This window comes from Battus philenor, unplaced genomic scaffold (assembly GCF_028537555.1).
Source record: "Battus philenor isolate CCGP_79_NKW_IND1 unplaced genomic scaffold, ilBatPhil1.0.hap1 SCAF_10, whole genome shotgun sequence".
In the NCBI taxonomy this organism is placed as follows: domain Eukaryota; kingdom Metazoa; phylum Arthropoda; class Insecta; order Lepidoptera; family Papilionidae; genus Battus; species Battus philenor.
In genome coordinates this window covers 15,608,098-15,623,042 of record NW_027181662.1, presented here as the reverse complement: position 1 = coordinate 15,623,042, position 14,945 = coordinate 15,608,098, and the positions used below count along the sequence as shown (strand labels likewise).

Genomic DNA, 14,945 nt, shown 5'->3' with positions numbered 1-14,945 from the left:
TTGCATACGTGCATTATTACGTTTTGCATATTATTACGTTTAAAAAAATGTAGACGAGTTTGGCACTAAAAATGCAGTCAAACTGTACACCGTTGCCTAGGTTCCATAATAACTACTTTGTAAACTACCGTGCACACTTACAATAAACGAAATTGTGTCTTCGCGCTATGAATTTAAACAGTAAACGAAACCCTATTAGAAAGTCAAGATTTTAATTGTGATGATCACACTTACTAATGTATGTATGTTTTACTGCTGGATTAAGAATAAATTTGAAAATGATCACAAGTAAAAACCGCGACTGAGTTTGTTGTGGCCCTTCTCAGATCTTTTCATATGATGACACCTTTGGAACCACCTTTGGTGGCTTGATCAGGAACTTCATTTAAGTCTCTATCACATAGGAAACTTTTTGTGCACAAGTTCTTGCTAGAAATGGCCCTTATCCACAATCATAGCCACGATTAGCTTGATACGGTAAAATACGTTAAACAGAGAATAGTAAAGCGTCTTTGAGTACAGTGAGATGAGTGTGCATGTGTGGCAGGGGGTGGCCCGCCGGCAACTCGGCCGGTGGCCACGGAGGAACAGCTTTCGGCCGACTTCCGCAAGAAGCTGTCGGAGTGGCAGCGCATGAAGGGCGTGCGGCAGCCGCCGCCCGTGCCCGCGCGCCGCGATCTCAGCGACGACTTCCTCAAGAAATGGGGTAGGCAGACGACCACATTAACTAATTTGTAAACTCTTTGATATCTCTTTAAGTAAATAAACGTGGGCAGTAACTACAAGTGCTGTAAATGAACCCAGGTCGGACCAAATGTAAAACATTTGTTATATTGATATGAAATGATCACCGGAAATCATAATGATGTGGAATATTAATTTTATTCTTTTTATTTTTCTTTATTAATCAATTTGGCTATGACGCCTTCGCGTCTTTGCGTTACTCCTGAACTACTGCTTGATGCTGATACCGGGTCTCGCTCGCGTCCAGACGAGTGGAAGCGCATGAAGGAGACCAACTCGGTGCCCACCTGGGAGGAGGAGGCCAAGCCCGACGAGGTGCTCGTGCAGACTTCCACCGGATTGTTCAAGTTCCAAGGTAAACACTCTTCTGCAGCAGTGCGAATAGGACACATGAATTTACTCAAATACATCAATCTGCTCGCAGGCAAAAAGTTTTATTATTATATAAAAAAATTGTAGCAACCCGAACAATATTTGCCTCATTAGAAATTAGAAACGGATACATAAAAGTTTCCCCATTAAGCTATCACGTGTTAAGTCAGAAAAGTGAGCATGGGTCTAAAGCATTATACTTCTGCTCTTTATAATGAACTACCGTTCTCCGCTCGCTACTTGCCGATAGGAATATTTCTGCCAAATTTCAAATCAATAAGACTCACGGAGGCAATCGTTACAAAGATATCGTGATGGGTTAGTACAAGCTCTTGGTGACGTTGTATTTGAGCTCTCGCAACCGACAGTTGGTGATGCGGGAGTGTGTTTGCACTGACGGCGCTGCTGTGTGCGCAGGCATCTCGCGGTCGTTCACGCGCAAGCTGCACGAGTGGGAGAAGTCGCGCGGAATCGCGCCCGAGGCGTCGACGTCGGCGCTGCTGCGAGAGGCTCGCGCGCGCCCCGCACCGCCCGCCGCACCGCTCACGCGCGCCCAGTCCGACGGCAGCGTGGCGCCCACCGCCCGCCGCGCAGACCGCTTCCTGTCCGACTGCGAGCGCGATCACTCGGTGAGCGCCACGTCCTGTCCCAACTCACGTCAATTCAGTTAAAAATCTTTGGAGGAAGAGGTTTACGCTTCCCTCCGACAGCCAAGCAGATATCAGCCAACACAATACGTCAGACGTCACATCAGACTCAGGTTTTTTTTTAAATTTACTAACTTGCTGATTCTGAAATCGCAAGCCCCGAGTCCGACGAAAATGTATAAATCGTGTAGGGCTTACAGCGCCCACCACCAGACGAATAAAATAAACCACGTAAAAACGTACACGCCTAGAGCAAAATATAACAACCTTACCTTAATTAACTTAATGCACTTGGACAAGTTTGTCATAGGTATCGACTACGTATTGTGAAAATTTTTCATTCTGTACAGTATGATTGTTTTTGTATGTAAAAACTTTATAGTTATGAATTTATAGCACCTTTATCAATTGAAACCTTTCAATGTTTTACAGCTATTTTCAATAACTTGTGTCAAGTGATCACCCAGAAATATGTAAAATATGCCACAATCATTGTTATTTCATAATTATCATCATTGCTCTCTAAGTAACCTAGACCCTTTTTATAAGATCTGTCATAAACACACATTTCAGATCCATATGTCATCACTGGAAACACACACTGGCCAAATACCTTCATCTACGTAATATTTTGCTCTCTTAAATGGTAGTAGATTTTCAAAGCATAAGTTTTGTTATGAAAGCCGGAGGGCACGGAGGAGGGCGCGGAGGATGGCGTAGAGGAGGGCGCCTGCGAAGAGGGCCGCGGGGCGGTGCTGGTGGAGGTGGAGGCGGAGGAGGTGTGCACGGCGGCGCCGCTGATGGCCGTGTCCCCGCGCCACGCGCCGCAGAAGCCGGTCTACACGTACGGGCGGGCCGAGGCGCGTCTGCTGTGCGAGACCAGCTCCGCGCTCACCGGCACCGCCGTGCTGCAGCCCAACGGCTCCGGTGAGTATTTACTTTCACCCAAACCACATTCACTTCTATAAAATAATGCATGTCTCTAATGGATGTCTGGTAGAGGCCGCCTAGAGCGGTAAGACGACATCTTGTACTTAAATTGTTTAATTTTAATTTTTTAAGTATTTTCATATCGTGTTAAACGTTTTTTTATTATCACTTTGGAGTACAAATATGTAAACAAATAAATTGAAAAATAATTATATCCATTTTAACTGTGTCTGCCTGTTGAAGGCATACACAGCTTTAGAAATTTGTGTTAACAACAAATCTATACTATTATTTAAAATACACACCAATAATAAAATAACTAAAATTGACACTAAATTAGTGTTCTATGTGGTGACATATATTTGTCACAGAATTGTTAGTAACTTCCTTCGCGAAACTATAATTTTCAGGCTCAGAAATCAGTTCAACTTTGACTTAATACTACAATATCAGTAGTTGTCCTTTCAGATTCCCGAAGTTTCAAATCAAAGCAGCTGGCGCTGCAGTCCAAGCCGGCGCGCGAGCAGGTAGCTGTCTTCATTAATCGTTTGGCTCTAGTGCCGCTTACAAAATCTATTAAAAGCAAGGCGTTCTTTTGACAGAAAATTCCTGAAAACACGAGCAGAAGAAGAATAAGCCAGCAGCCAAGCATAGAAGAAGATGCAATGTTTATCAGGAAAACCATTGAAGAAATTGAAAGAGGTAGCTCATCTAGATTTAAAGATGAAGTAACGGCTTCCGAAACAGAAGTCAAAGAACCCCTGTCGACGAGTAAGGCATCGATTTTGAAAAATAAACAAGATGACTATTTAAAAGACGTTAAGAACGGTAAAGAAAGCAACGATGAGCCAAAAGATGACTTCAAGCGGAGAGATGGCGACAAAACCAACGGAAAAAAGAAAACTAAATCTAGGGCCAGATTAGAAAGAGAACAGTCAAAGCCTTCCGCGAGCGACAGCGAACAAGACGTAGACACGATTACTGTTGAAATTCCCAGGAGAAGGAAGAGGCCAAGACGAACTTCAGAAAGACCTAGAAGTCCACCGACATCGCTGCATTCAGACTCCGAGGGAGAGGTAATGAAACAACTTTCATATGACCTGGCACTAGTTAGGTACCATAATTTTTTTTTCTTGCGGAGGGTTTTTTCCTACGCAAAGTTTTGAAATGCATGAGCAAGAGCATGCAACTCCACTCTCTCTAAAAACACACACATGCCCTACAACGGAATTGTATTTTGTCCTGACGACTGTTTCAGGTTTTCGTTCTGAAGCTAAAAGCTCCAGAGCGGAGGGAGAAATCGCCGGAGGTGATTGTGAAGACGACCAGGAAAATATTCTCGCCTGTAGTGCGCAGCGGTGAGTCGGTACCGCGCGCCGTCATCCCCGTGGACGTGGAGGACCTGGCGGGTGTGCGACCGGACCTGCAGCGCGCCGGTTTCAGGAAGAAGCCGGAGGAGAGACGCAAGAAGACAGTGCTCAACATGCGCTCGAAGAGCTCCGGCGACCTGCAAGACGGGAACCACCAGAAGGCGCGGAGCAGACCCCCGCTGCCGACGTCGCCGTCAGCGCAGCGCAAGCCGCTCGTCAAAGACGCGGCACCCTCCATCCGCATCATGATCCAGCGGTACAATAAGAAAATTAATGAAGAAGGTAATTTTGCTTTGTACACCTTCACTCTACGATGAAGGTAAATATTATAGCAACAAAACAGACGCATTCTTAGGCCAAAACTATAACAGCTTCTGCAAATCCGAACAAATTTCCGGGTATTGATCTTGCTCGGTACGGTCGGTACTCTCATGATAGAAGTCTTATCTCTCAGCTGTGGGAATGTACTGTTAATACTAAATTTTATTATATTGACAATGTATAAAGTCATTTCTTTTTAAGATCAACAAATGATATATAAAAAATATTTCTGCTAAAAAACTACAAAGGCTAATTATACCAAAATAATATTTTCTTCAAAATGTTCAATTCACTGGTCTTTGTTTATTTACATTTGTTAACTTTGTTATCCATCGGCGGCAACACCGCGAGGCAATCAAGTGTGAGTGCCATCTATCGGTTCCGTATGAAATCACACCTCGTTCAGCATCTTGTATCAGATGTCAGAAATTTAATACGATGCAACATATTCACATTATTGAACAGTTGTACAATGTCATTTCTAAATTACCGATTCAAAATGCTCGACTGTTTACATAAACATTTGACAGTCATTTAAAGTATGGTATTAAAATAAGAATTGTGCATATTATTAAAAAAAAAAACTTTAATATCAACTAAATTATAAGGGTTATAGATTGATTACGAGTTTAAAAACTTTAAAGCTTTTTGCTGGTAAATGAGCTATACATTCAAACTTTGAAAGCTACTTACTACGAGACAAATTAAACATCATTATTAGGCAGTCAATTGCTGAGCTATAAAGGACAGACCGTGGGTCAGTACGAGGTTGTAGGCAACTTTCTCCAGTAGGTTATGACGTATGTTATCTACGGTAGATGGCGGTGTTGGTGACTGTAAAGTGTATGCGCAGGTCCGGCGGCGGGCAGCAGCGCCGCGTGCCCGCCCCAGCGCTCGCCCAGCGCCGAGCGGCGCCGCCCGCCCGACCTGCCCGTCGGTCTCAACATAAGGTAATGACAGCGACCCTCTCTCTGGCCTTGCTCTCTCTTCTTAGCTGGGTGCTGTTGGTACAAAATTGGTGCTCGTTGCGCTGATTTTATCACAACCATCTCTCTATCACCTCTTTCTTTGTGGCCTCTTCTCATATCTGAGCGCATTTCAAACCCTCCTAGTTTTAAGATAAAAGGTGCTGTTACAGGGAAGTACAATCTGATTATAGTTTATTTCCTATTTGGCTCTTCTAGCGCTCTTCTCCTAACATACACAAGTGACTCTCACACGCATGCTAGGCGGTTGACCTCCTGATCTAGAGCCATTCACTCTACCCCGGACAAGCCTGTCTACAGCGTGCGTTTGTGTACTATAATTAAAAGTTTCAAGTCAAACTGTTTTCATTTATCTCAAACAAAATATGCAATTCGATGTGACGAGTGCAACCATGTAAAACCTTATGCCAGAGATATCTATTTCTTCGGTAACATTCAAAAATTGCTGTCGATGTACACCGCTGACAAGTGGTAAAAATCAATATTTATTCGTAGAAGATAAAAGAAGAAGATTGTGTCAGATTCAGCAACCAAATAACATATATTTGGTTGCCGAAACAACGGGGACGCTCGATTCAAAATTCAAAGTACTCTCTCCGATATATCATGAAATTGTGTTTCTCTAGCGCAGTACTGTTTATTTCCTTAACAATATTGACCGAATTTTCATTTACACGTTCCGTTACACCTGTATTTCTATATTGATCGCCCTTGCGATTTGTTCCAATTATACAAGTTTCGTATTCAATGTTCTTATTTTACTTGGCCTAATAAGAAATAGAATAACTTTAAAAATAGTTTCCCATAAGTTTTAATGCTATGCAAAGTGGAATTAAATAGTATTGAAATAACAAACTTGTGTACAACTCAAGCGTTTGTGAGAACATGCGGCAAGTTACGAACTGGCTGAATATAGCGAGATCGAAATATTTGCCGTAATATTTTTAATTATTATATACTCGTATATATTAGGAATGCATCATTTTTCACGATAAAAATATTAAAGATCACAATCAAACATGATATATCTAGAATATTCGAGTTAACAAAGATACGCTAAGTAGTAATGACACGAGCAATTTATAATCAGACATAATAATTCATATGTATATTTTAGGAACAACCCTTTCCTGGAAAGAGAGGTACAGAAATCTGCGAGCGCCTGCCAGCTGTCCAGGCGGGACCAAACTTCTGCCGAAAAACACCTGGCGCCAGCCGCACACACTCTGGACGGAGTGCTCAAGTCGCACAGTGCCGGCGCTCTGCTGTCCGAACAGGAAAATGAATCACCGGCAGAGGAAAAGAAAGAGGGCAGCCAAGAAACCCTCCGCCTGGCCACCGCCAGCACCGACACCGTAGTGCCAGCACCCACCGACGTGTCCGAGCCGTTCCCTAGCGTTCCCGACCCTCATCCCGTGCTGAGGCAGTTGTCGGACACGCTGGTGCCGAGTTTATCCAGGTTTTTAGATAAGACCGGTTTCTATGAGCGGTCGTTCTCTACGGGCGAGCCGCTCTGCTTCGCGGAAAGCAACGCGGCGGCTGCGGGCCTGTCGGAGCGCGCGGCCAGGATCCGCGCGGCCCGGGAGAGGTTCTTGGCCTCCCCGCCGCCCATGAGGAGGGAAGGGACGAGCTCTGCGAACGATCTGAGCCCCGGCGACCGGTACGGATCATTAAACTATTCGTAGCCTGTTAAACTGTGATATATAAGTAGGAATACCACGGCAGGGGAATAGCCGGGAGCGGAGTATATTCGCTATTATACGCCTACATTGCATCGCCTTAAGCAGTTAACTAGTTCCGGTCTCAGCAGACACTCGTAGAAAAATGAGTATTTTGACTAATTATACCTAATTTAATGGCAAGTTTAATTAACGTTTTCACAGGACAAGTTGTTCAAATTTAGGTCACAAAAATCATATGGACGAGGTCTCACATGCAAGTTTAGCACGTGCGGATAGTGTATGTTAGTAGAGTATAGTAATATATGTTAATATAGTATATGTATGTTCCTCGTGTCGTCATCTGCAACGCGTAGGGAATAATACAGTGACCAGACTATTTAAATGGATAAACTATAATGTCTTCGCCTTGCCTGTGCGTTACACTTGAAATAAGTTCAGCTTGAAATTGGCGCAGGTCCAGCCGCGTGAGCTGCGAGAGCGACGTGGCGGAGGCGCCGGGCTCCAGCGCGCAGGAGCAATCCCTGGGGCGGAGCGCCTCCACCGGCATGGTCAACGTGGACAGAGAAGCTTGGCAACGTGTTGCTGAAGGTAAACAATTTCACATCAGTCTCGTCAACCACAAATCATTCCAGAACAATAAAAGCGTAGTATATTTTTTTACGTAAAAAGTATTGAGCGTATTTAATTAAATGCTTTAATTAGCCATAAATAACTGGAACCGCGGTATATTTCTTTTTCCTACCGCGAATTAAATTTGTCATTACCTTAAAAAAGTAGTCATCTTCTGTCTGTCAAAGTTATCATCTCTGTCATCAGGCATCTGGTATATTTCTGCCATCAAGCAAATCAGTAATTCCAGCGCTTTAATTCTGGCAGTATAGAGGAAAGATAACAAAAAAGCTTCATATAATTGGCAACTTCTTTTTTCAAAGCTGCGTAAGCTTTTACATTAAATTTTCTTGTCAAGAAATATATTCTAAAAGTTTAACAAAAACTAAACCAAAGCCTTTCAGCACTGCAAAGGATTTTGAAATGAAAATATAATTTTAGAATGAATTAACTATTGCCTTAAGGAGATTATTGAAAGTGATCACAAAAATAAAATAGGTCTGAGTGTCACGTTCGCCTTCGCTGCTCTAATCCTGAGAATCTAGCTAAAGTTGTAATTCCTTGCGCGTGGTGTTGCAGCGTCCCGCGGGCGCGCGCGTTTCAGCCTGGCGCGGCTGGCGGCGCGGCTGCGGCGGCGCGGGGGCGGCGGCGGCGGCGGCGGCGGCGGCGCCGTGTCGCGCCTGTGCCGGCAGAGCCTGCTCGTGCAGCTGCGCAACAACCAATGAACCCACTTCGCTCGGCATCACTTGTTTTATTTGCATTCCTCTCCTCGCACGCGCTGGCCCGGCGGCAGAAGCAGCCAGGCACCGCCAACCGGGTGTAGTAACTAGTCAAGTGACAAGTTTAAATGCATATTGACGTCAAACGCTACGGTCTAGTGTTATCAAAATTAATTTAGAAGAATTTTAAACATGCGTCTATAACCACCAATAAATATAGCGAGAATTGTGAAAAATACAAAAATAAATCGAAACTAACAAAAAATGTGTTCAAAAACTGAAACAGAATTTAATTAAAAATAGGTTTTGGCTACTGCCGGCTTGTTCCCGGCCAACTGTTGAATTGCATTTAAAGATTAAGAACAGATAACCGTTACGGTACTTGGCTTCATTTTAGTTCACAAGGCCGGGTAACACATACGCACTTCGCTGACATTTGCAGCACTGGTTCTGGTTGAATATCGAATTTCAAACATGAAACAAGGAGAACTTTGTTTTACAAGAGCAGGAGCTTTCTTTTGCGTATCGTTATGAAGTTTGTGAATACTTATCAGACACTTCATGAAACTATTGCGATTAAACAAATACTTTTAAAACTATATAAATCATTCAGCATGTTATCGACACCATCATCTCAGCCGCAGGACGTGCACTCAAGACATAGGCTTCCCTCGAAAATTTCCAACAGAACCTGGTAGACCGTGCCTGCATCCAAGATCACTTATCTGTCATGTCAGGCACCAGTTCGAGTAATAACTAATTGCATCCCAGTTCGAAATTACTCTGCAACATATTTTCTGTCCTCGTGCATGGGTCAGGAACATCAAGTTGTTACGAATATAAGTTATCAGGTATCCTGGTTGCGAAGAGGAGGAGGTACAAGTTCAAATGAAACATCGTGAACGTTCAATTTATTTAAAATTTAATTTCGTTCTCAATCCTGCGCCCGCATTCAATACGCTTGGTAACAATAATTACCGTATCAAAATGGGAAGTCGGAACTAATAATAATTTTATTATCAAAACACTACGGCTCAGTTATTTATTAATAATAATAATAATAGTAAGACTCGAGAGAACACTTACACACGACGCTAATGGGTAATTTGGTTGAGGTAGATTCAATATCATTTATAAACTAGCTTAATGTTTGCGGGAGCACGGGCGCGCGCCGTGTCCCCACAACCCGTTTCATAATTTCCTTATTTTAATTATTCAACTGGAATATTTTGACTCGATCCCATCGAGGAGCAACGCGCCGTGAAAACGAGTGAAAACGGAACGGAATAACCGGTAACTCAGCGATATTGTCCTGTCCGAAAGCAAACTATAAGTGAGTCAACAAGAAATCAACCCGAGAACTGGATTCGGGACGTTTCGAATTAGCAATCCTCGGTAATAGACAAAACTAAAACTACAAAAAAAAAAAAACGAGAAGTATCATGGAAACTCAACATGTTGAACATAACAAATAAAAAAGCGCAAACAAAACCATTGACTCGACTATGTGTAAAAAATAAAAGACGCACAGGGCTTCTTAAAAACACAAAACGACACAACAAGTTTGACAGCACAGTGTCCTGCCACTTGCGTCTCACGCGTTTCCTCACGGTGCCTGTTGACAGATGACAGGTACAAAAGAAGTAAAAAATAAGATTAACTTTTTTATATTATCTTCGAAGTTTTATCAGAAAACTTAACTTCAAGTGCCAAACACTACATCGTGCCAACCTCTTGTCAGACTTACCTAAATTTTAATAAATTTTAACTTTACTATCTTATGTTATAAAAAAATAAATTTATATGTTACTTGAATAACTATTGGAATATTTACCTCTAGTATCGAGATTCAATAGTTCCAACCCCAATGCACACCTTTAGTACTTGTCACCTGCCAAAGACACCCTGGGTCAAACCTTATGGTCGCACGCATGCGAGGATGCCCCGAGTAGCTTCCAGTTTTTATAAAACAACGCATGTGAGGCGCGCACTGGCTCTTGGACTACTCGCTCTCAAAATCACTAGCGTACTGCCAACCCGTACGAAACAATAAGTGAATGTACGCTTCGTAACCTAAGTACATGCAACCGCGCGCGACGGTCGCTTAAATAAATATTGCTTCCAACGGATTTTTCACTCGATGAGACACGCGGAGCCTAACCATCAACATTGAAATAAAATTTGTTAACAGTGGTACAGATAATAAAACAATAAAATAAAACAAAATCTGACAGAGATTAACTATTGCAGCCGGTTATGGAATGTCGCGTTACAAAGGTTGTGTGGGTTCTGCACATTGGAATGGAACACCCGCTTAGTGATGTCGGCTTGCGGCCCGACGGCGCTGTGCGCACGCGACCCTCGCTCAAATACATTTTGATTGATTGTTACGTATAATAACACACAAATCCAAAGATTTTAAATTTGTCACGAAATACATTTATGACTTGAGAATTATGGCGGGAATCTTCTCAGACAAAATCAATTACGACAGCCGGCCAATTTGAATAAATTTTAAAATCTTTTCGATTTGCTTAATCCGGTTTAATGTTATATTTTGCTAATTTAGCATTGGTATGTTCAAGTTAAGAAATCAAGATCGGATATTATTAATAAAAACCGCGACCCGCCAATAGTTGCGAACAGCGCCATCTGGGACAAAAAACATTACACATATATTAAAGTTACAACGTTCATTAACAATATTATTGCGCGATGAGATTCCTAAATTAAACATCTCAGCGGAGGCACGTGCATCAGGCTTTTGTTCGGAACCACTCCTGTTCGCTCCCTCTCACTCAAAGGACGGACAAGCCAACGTGATAGAGGCAAATACTACACAAGTAAACGTATCAAATAATTATCATTACGGGAACACTATTGTACGCTTACACTAATCAGAAAGTCGTCCGTTTCGATTGAACGTCGCAGTTCATGCGTGCGTCGCATTGCGCATGCGCCATAATACTGTTTTTATTTATTATTTTTTGTTCAAGACACGAGAGCTCAAGGTATGTATGGAACAAAATGATAATTGTAATCCTTAATTTTGTTATCAAAAGTCAATCAACGAATTAAATCATACGTAACAACGACAATATGTAAAAAATTGAAAATATCACACGGTGTTCTAAAAATTATAAATATAACAATACAGTCAGACACAAAAATTTCAGGTACTGAACAAAATGTAACACATCAAGCACATGTCTCCAAACAAATGGCAACCATCGAGGAACTTATGGTCAGCAACACGGCACGCGTGCGGCGTGCGGCGCGCGCGCAGTCTTTGCGGCTACAAATAGTCTCGCGCGCGAGTGTGTTCATTCCATATAAAACAATCACATCACTATTTACAATAGTGTGTGTTGTACGTGTGGTAGGAACTATTACTTGCCCGTCCAATGACACGCCGAGCACTGTGCTTCATCTAGACAATAACTAATTGATAACATAATATGGATAGAACGAATAATTAAAAAAGGTCTCCCGACAGCTCCCGCGTCCGCTTGCATTGTACCTTTGCACATCACACGGAGACGTTCAACCGAAATGGACGAACACATTCTTTACATTACAACAAAGAAAATATCTTTTATATTACGGTGTTCGGTCTCTTAGAATTACATCTATTGCATCTGCTGGCTGCGCGGCGGTAATCAAGCGGACATGCGTCGTGCACAAATATAAATAACAATTGGTTGTATTGTCCGCACCTAGTGGGCAATTATAGAAATCCTTACAATTCGCATATCCGCGTTATTACCAACGGCTGTGGTGACCGGTCTACATATTCAACTATATAAATATCTATGTATCGAATGATTATTATTTTTTTTGTATATACGCATATAATAAATTACAAAACGCTTGTACATTGTCCAGGTGTTTAAGGTAAATCTACATTGCGGCTTAACTTAAGGAGCGGCGTGATCCGCTCACTTCACTGTACACTACGCGGTAAACAGATACGTAATGTACAAAATGAATAATAAAAAGAATTTCGTACCACTACTGCATCTCACCTGACCTTAATTAGTACCAGAAACACGTTATCTGTGCACGCATCGAGTGCTGGCCTCGGGGCAAACGTCGGCGCCGCCGTGCGGTCTCAACGAGCCAAGTAACGGCTTCATACCGGGCAATAATTATCTTTAAATGATACTAGCGCCACACGCGGCGACGTCTGAAAACTAAGAAATAGGATTGCAAAATTGCTTTCGCTGATTTTTGTAGATTTTTCTTTCAAATATAAGAATTTTGCAAAAACTGAATGTCAAAAGCATTTTCAATTCCGTCACTTGTTGGCGATTTTTATAAATTATGACACGATTATTTTGAAGGAGAGGTGTCAAACCAGAATAATAAAACACAGAAAAGGTGAAATGATTATTTAAACCTCCGAGTTGCGTTGCCGGCGGCGGACGTCGGAGGGCGGCGTCGACGTCCGCTCCGAGGAGCCGATGCGTGTCCGCGCACGTAGACAAAGTTTGGCCAACGTTTGGTCCGGGCGTGGCGGCGCCGTGCCGACCTACAAGCTTTAGACCCTGTGACAAAACCTAGCGCCAAAGATAAAATTCTAGATTTTAAGACCTAACTCTACGCCTAAGTTAACTTAGTGTAATTGAAGTTTTCAGGTACTTAGTCGGCGATTTTAATTTTTATATTTAAACTGAGTTAATATGTTATATTTACAAGGCAGGCGCCGTCCCCGGAAGTCGAGCGCGGCCACTGCGGCGCCTTAATATTACGTCAACGAAATAAATAGCTCTATTGTACACTATTCTTTTTGATTTCATCTTAATTACATTTCTCATATTCCATTTGTAAAATTTGTAATAACTTTTTAAAAACACGTTTCGTCAATCGACTTCCGCGGGCGCGCGCCACTCGCGACTCACAACTTAACGAACAGGTTGTACCGCGGTGCCTCGAGCTGCGCACGCGCTCCGTGCCTTGCTGTCGGGCGGCAATAAAACGAAACCTGGGATAGAGGTGTGCGACAACTCGTCGCTATAATTTTGAAAACACGATAAAGGCTCTGTAAAACTTTGTATTAAAGGGTCAACGTGAAACAATAGACATCTGAGGGAGGAGCTGCGCAGCCGTTTGCGTCTCGGAGAGAGCTCGCAACGAGCGCAGCGCGCGCGGACAACAAAACAACTTAACCTCACCCGCGTCGCGCACGACGAGGTGTAAAAGAACCTTACTACGAAGAAAATGAGGTAGATGCGATTGTGATATGGAGCGGCCCGCGGCCGGGAACGTACACAATAGATAACGTCGCGTAACTCTCTATCAATAAACTATTCCATGTGTTTCATATAATATCAGTAGTTCGTTGTTATATCTTTATATTTAAATACTTTTATCCTTTTTACAAGTCTATCCTTTAACTATCTAACTGCTCGCTTGGGTAAGTAGCTAAACAAACGGGGCGCTACACTGCGGCCGCGAACTATTAACAACGGGATATAATATGAAAGTAAAACTGTGCGTCGGCGAGGTGGTGAGCGCTGGAATGTGGAGCGGAGGTAGCCGGGGGTAGCCGGGGGGTAGCCGGGGGGTAGCCGGGGGTAGCTTCTCGGGCTTTGTCTACGAGCTAACTGGGGGAACGGCGGACAAATAAATACTCTCCGTTCAACGTCAATAAATACTTTCGCGCTATGTACACGTGAGCTCGGCCGTCGAACGGGTGTTTGGATTCCATTTTGGTCTATATTTTGTACGATCGAGTTGCACTAACGGTGAATTCTACTCTGTAGTTATGTTAGCCGCGCCCTCCCGCGCCCCTCCGCGCCGCCGGAGGGCGCCCTACGTCTATATAATACAATCTTGTCGCTGCGCGCGTCCCGCCTCGCGGCGCGCCCGCCGGCCGGGTCGCGCGAGGATAGCTTCGCGTGCCTACGAAATACGTGCTATTTTCGAGCCGACGAAACTACAAATAACAATTACGTATAAAACCCGTACTATTGTTAGCAAAAATCAGCCTTGAGTCGTTGAAAATAAAGTCTAGATTAGGAACGAAACACGCCAAGCTATACTCGCGCGAGCCGCGCCGGCCTCGTGTGGAGAGGGTGTGTACGAGTGTGGACGTGTCCGGAGCAGGGGGTCGCCCACCCCCGTGTAGTTCTGTGCGTGGGCGGCGCGGCGCGCCTCAACCGTTGGGCTGCAGCGTGGGCGGGCGGCACTCGGCGCTGCGGTTCAGCTCCGAGTTCATGTTGTCGTCGGGCAGCTTGCGGAAGGAATCTTGACGGTTGTCTTGGTCGGGGGCGTGGGCCGAGACGGGGGTGTGCGGGTCGGGGCGGCGCGAGGTGTCCAACAAGCTGCAGACGAGCGTGTCGTCGAGCACGGTCTCGGCGGTGGTGTCCGCGTCGTCGCGGGACACGTCGAAAGCCTCGTAGAGACGGCCGCGCTTCACTTTTCCGTTCGGTGTTTTCACCTGCGGTATAAGAGTGTTAACACTTTATAAATGACTTTTTAATTTATATTTCATTATTATTTCTTTGCTTCTCCGCACTGAAACTGGATCGTGATTTAATTTAAGTCTTTTTTAGTAACCTTT

The 14,945-nt window shown here is 43.7% G+C and overlaps 2 protein-coding genes across 2 annotated transcripts in view; one reads left to right on the top strand and one right to left on the bottom strand.

Moving 5' to 3' along the window:
• The window catches only part of LOC137927363 (uncharacterized), a 47,221-nt gene extending 38,835 nt beyond the window's left edge, over window positions 1–8,386 (top strand). Inside the window, exons 7-17 of the mRNA XM_068771160.1 lie at window positions 548–706; window positions 992–1,099; window positions 1,534–1,745; window positions 2,447–2,690; window positions 3,150–3,220; window positions 3,296–3,769; window positions 3,952–4,345; window positions 5,238–5,334; window positions 6,488–7,030; window positions 7,507–7,640; window positions 8,241–8,386. Of these exons, the coding sequence (XP_068627261.1) occupies window positions 548–706; window positions 992–1,099; window positions 1,534–1,745; window positions 2,447–2,690; window positions 3,150–3,220; window positions 3,296–3,769; window positions 3,952–4,345; window positions 5,238–5,334; window positions 6,488–7,030; window positions 7,507–7,640; window positions 8,241–8,386 (2,582 nt within the window). The remainder of the gene's footprint in view (window positions 1–547; window positions 707–991; window positions 1,100–1,533; window positions 1,746–2,446; window positions 2,691–3,149; window positions 3,221–3,295; window positions 3,770–3,951; window positions 4,346–5,237; window positions 5,335–6,487; window positions 7,031–7,506; window positions 7,641–8,240) is intronic.
• Window positions 8,387–12,773: 4,387 nt separating this feature from the next.
• LOC137927352 (protogenin A-like) overlaps window positions 12,774–14,945 on the bottom strand; it is a 104,858-nt gene continuing 102,686 nt past the window's right edge. Inside the window, exon 24 of the mRNA XM_068771150.1 lies at window positions 12,774–14,822. Coding sequence (XP_068627251.1) covers window positions 14,538–14,822 — 285 coding nt within the window. The 3' untranslated portion in view covers window positions 12,774–14,537. The remainder of the gene's footprint in view (window positions 14,823–14,945) is intronic.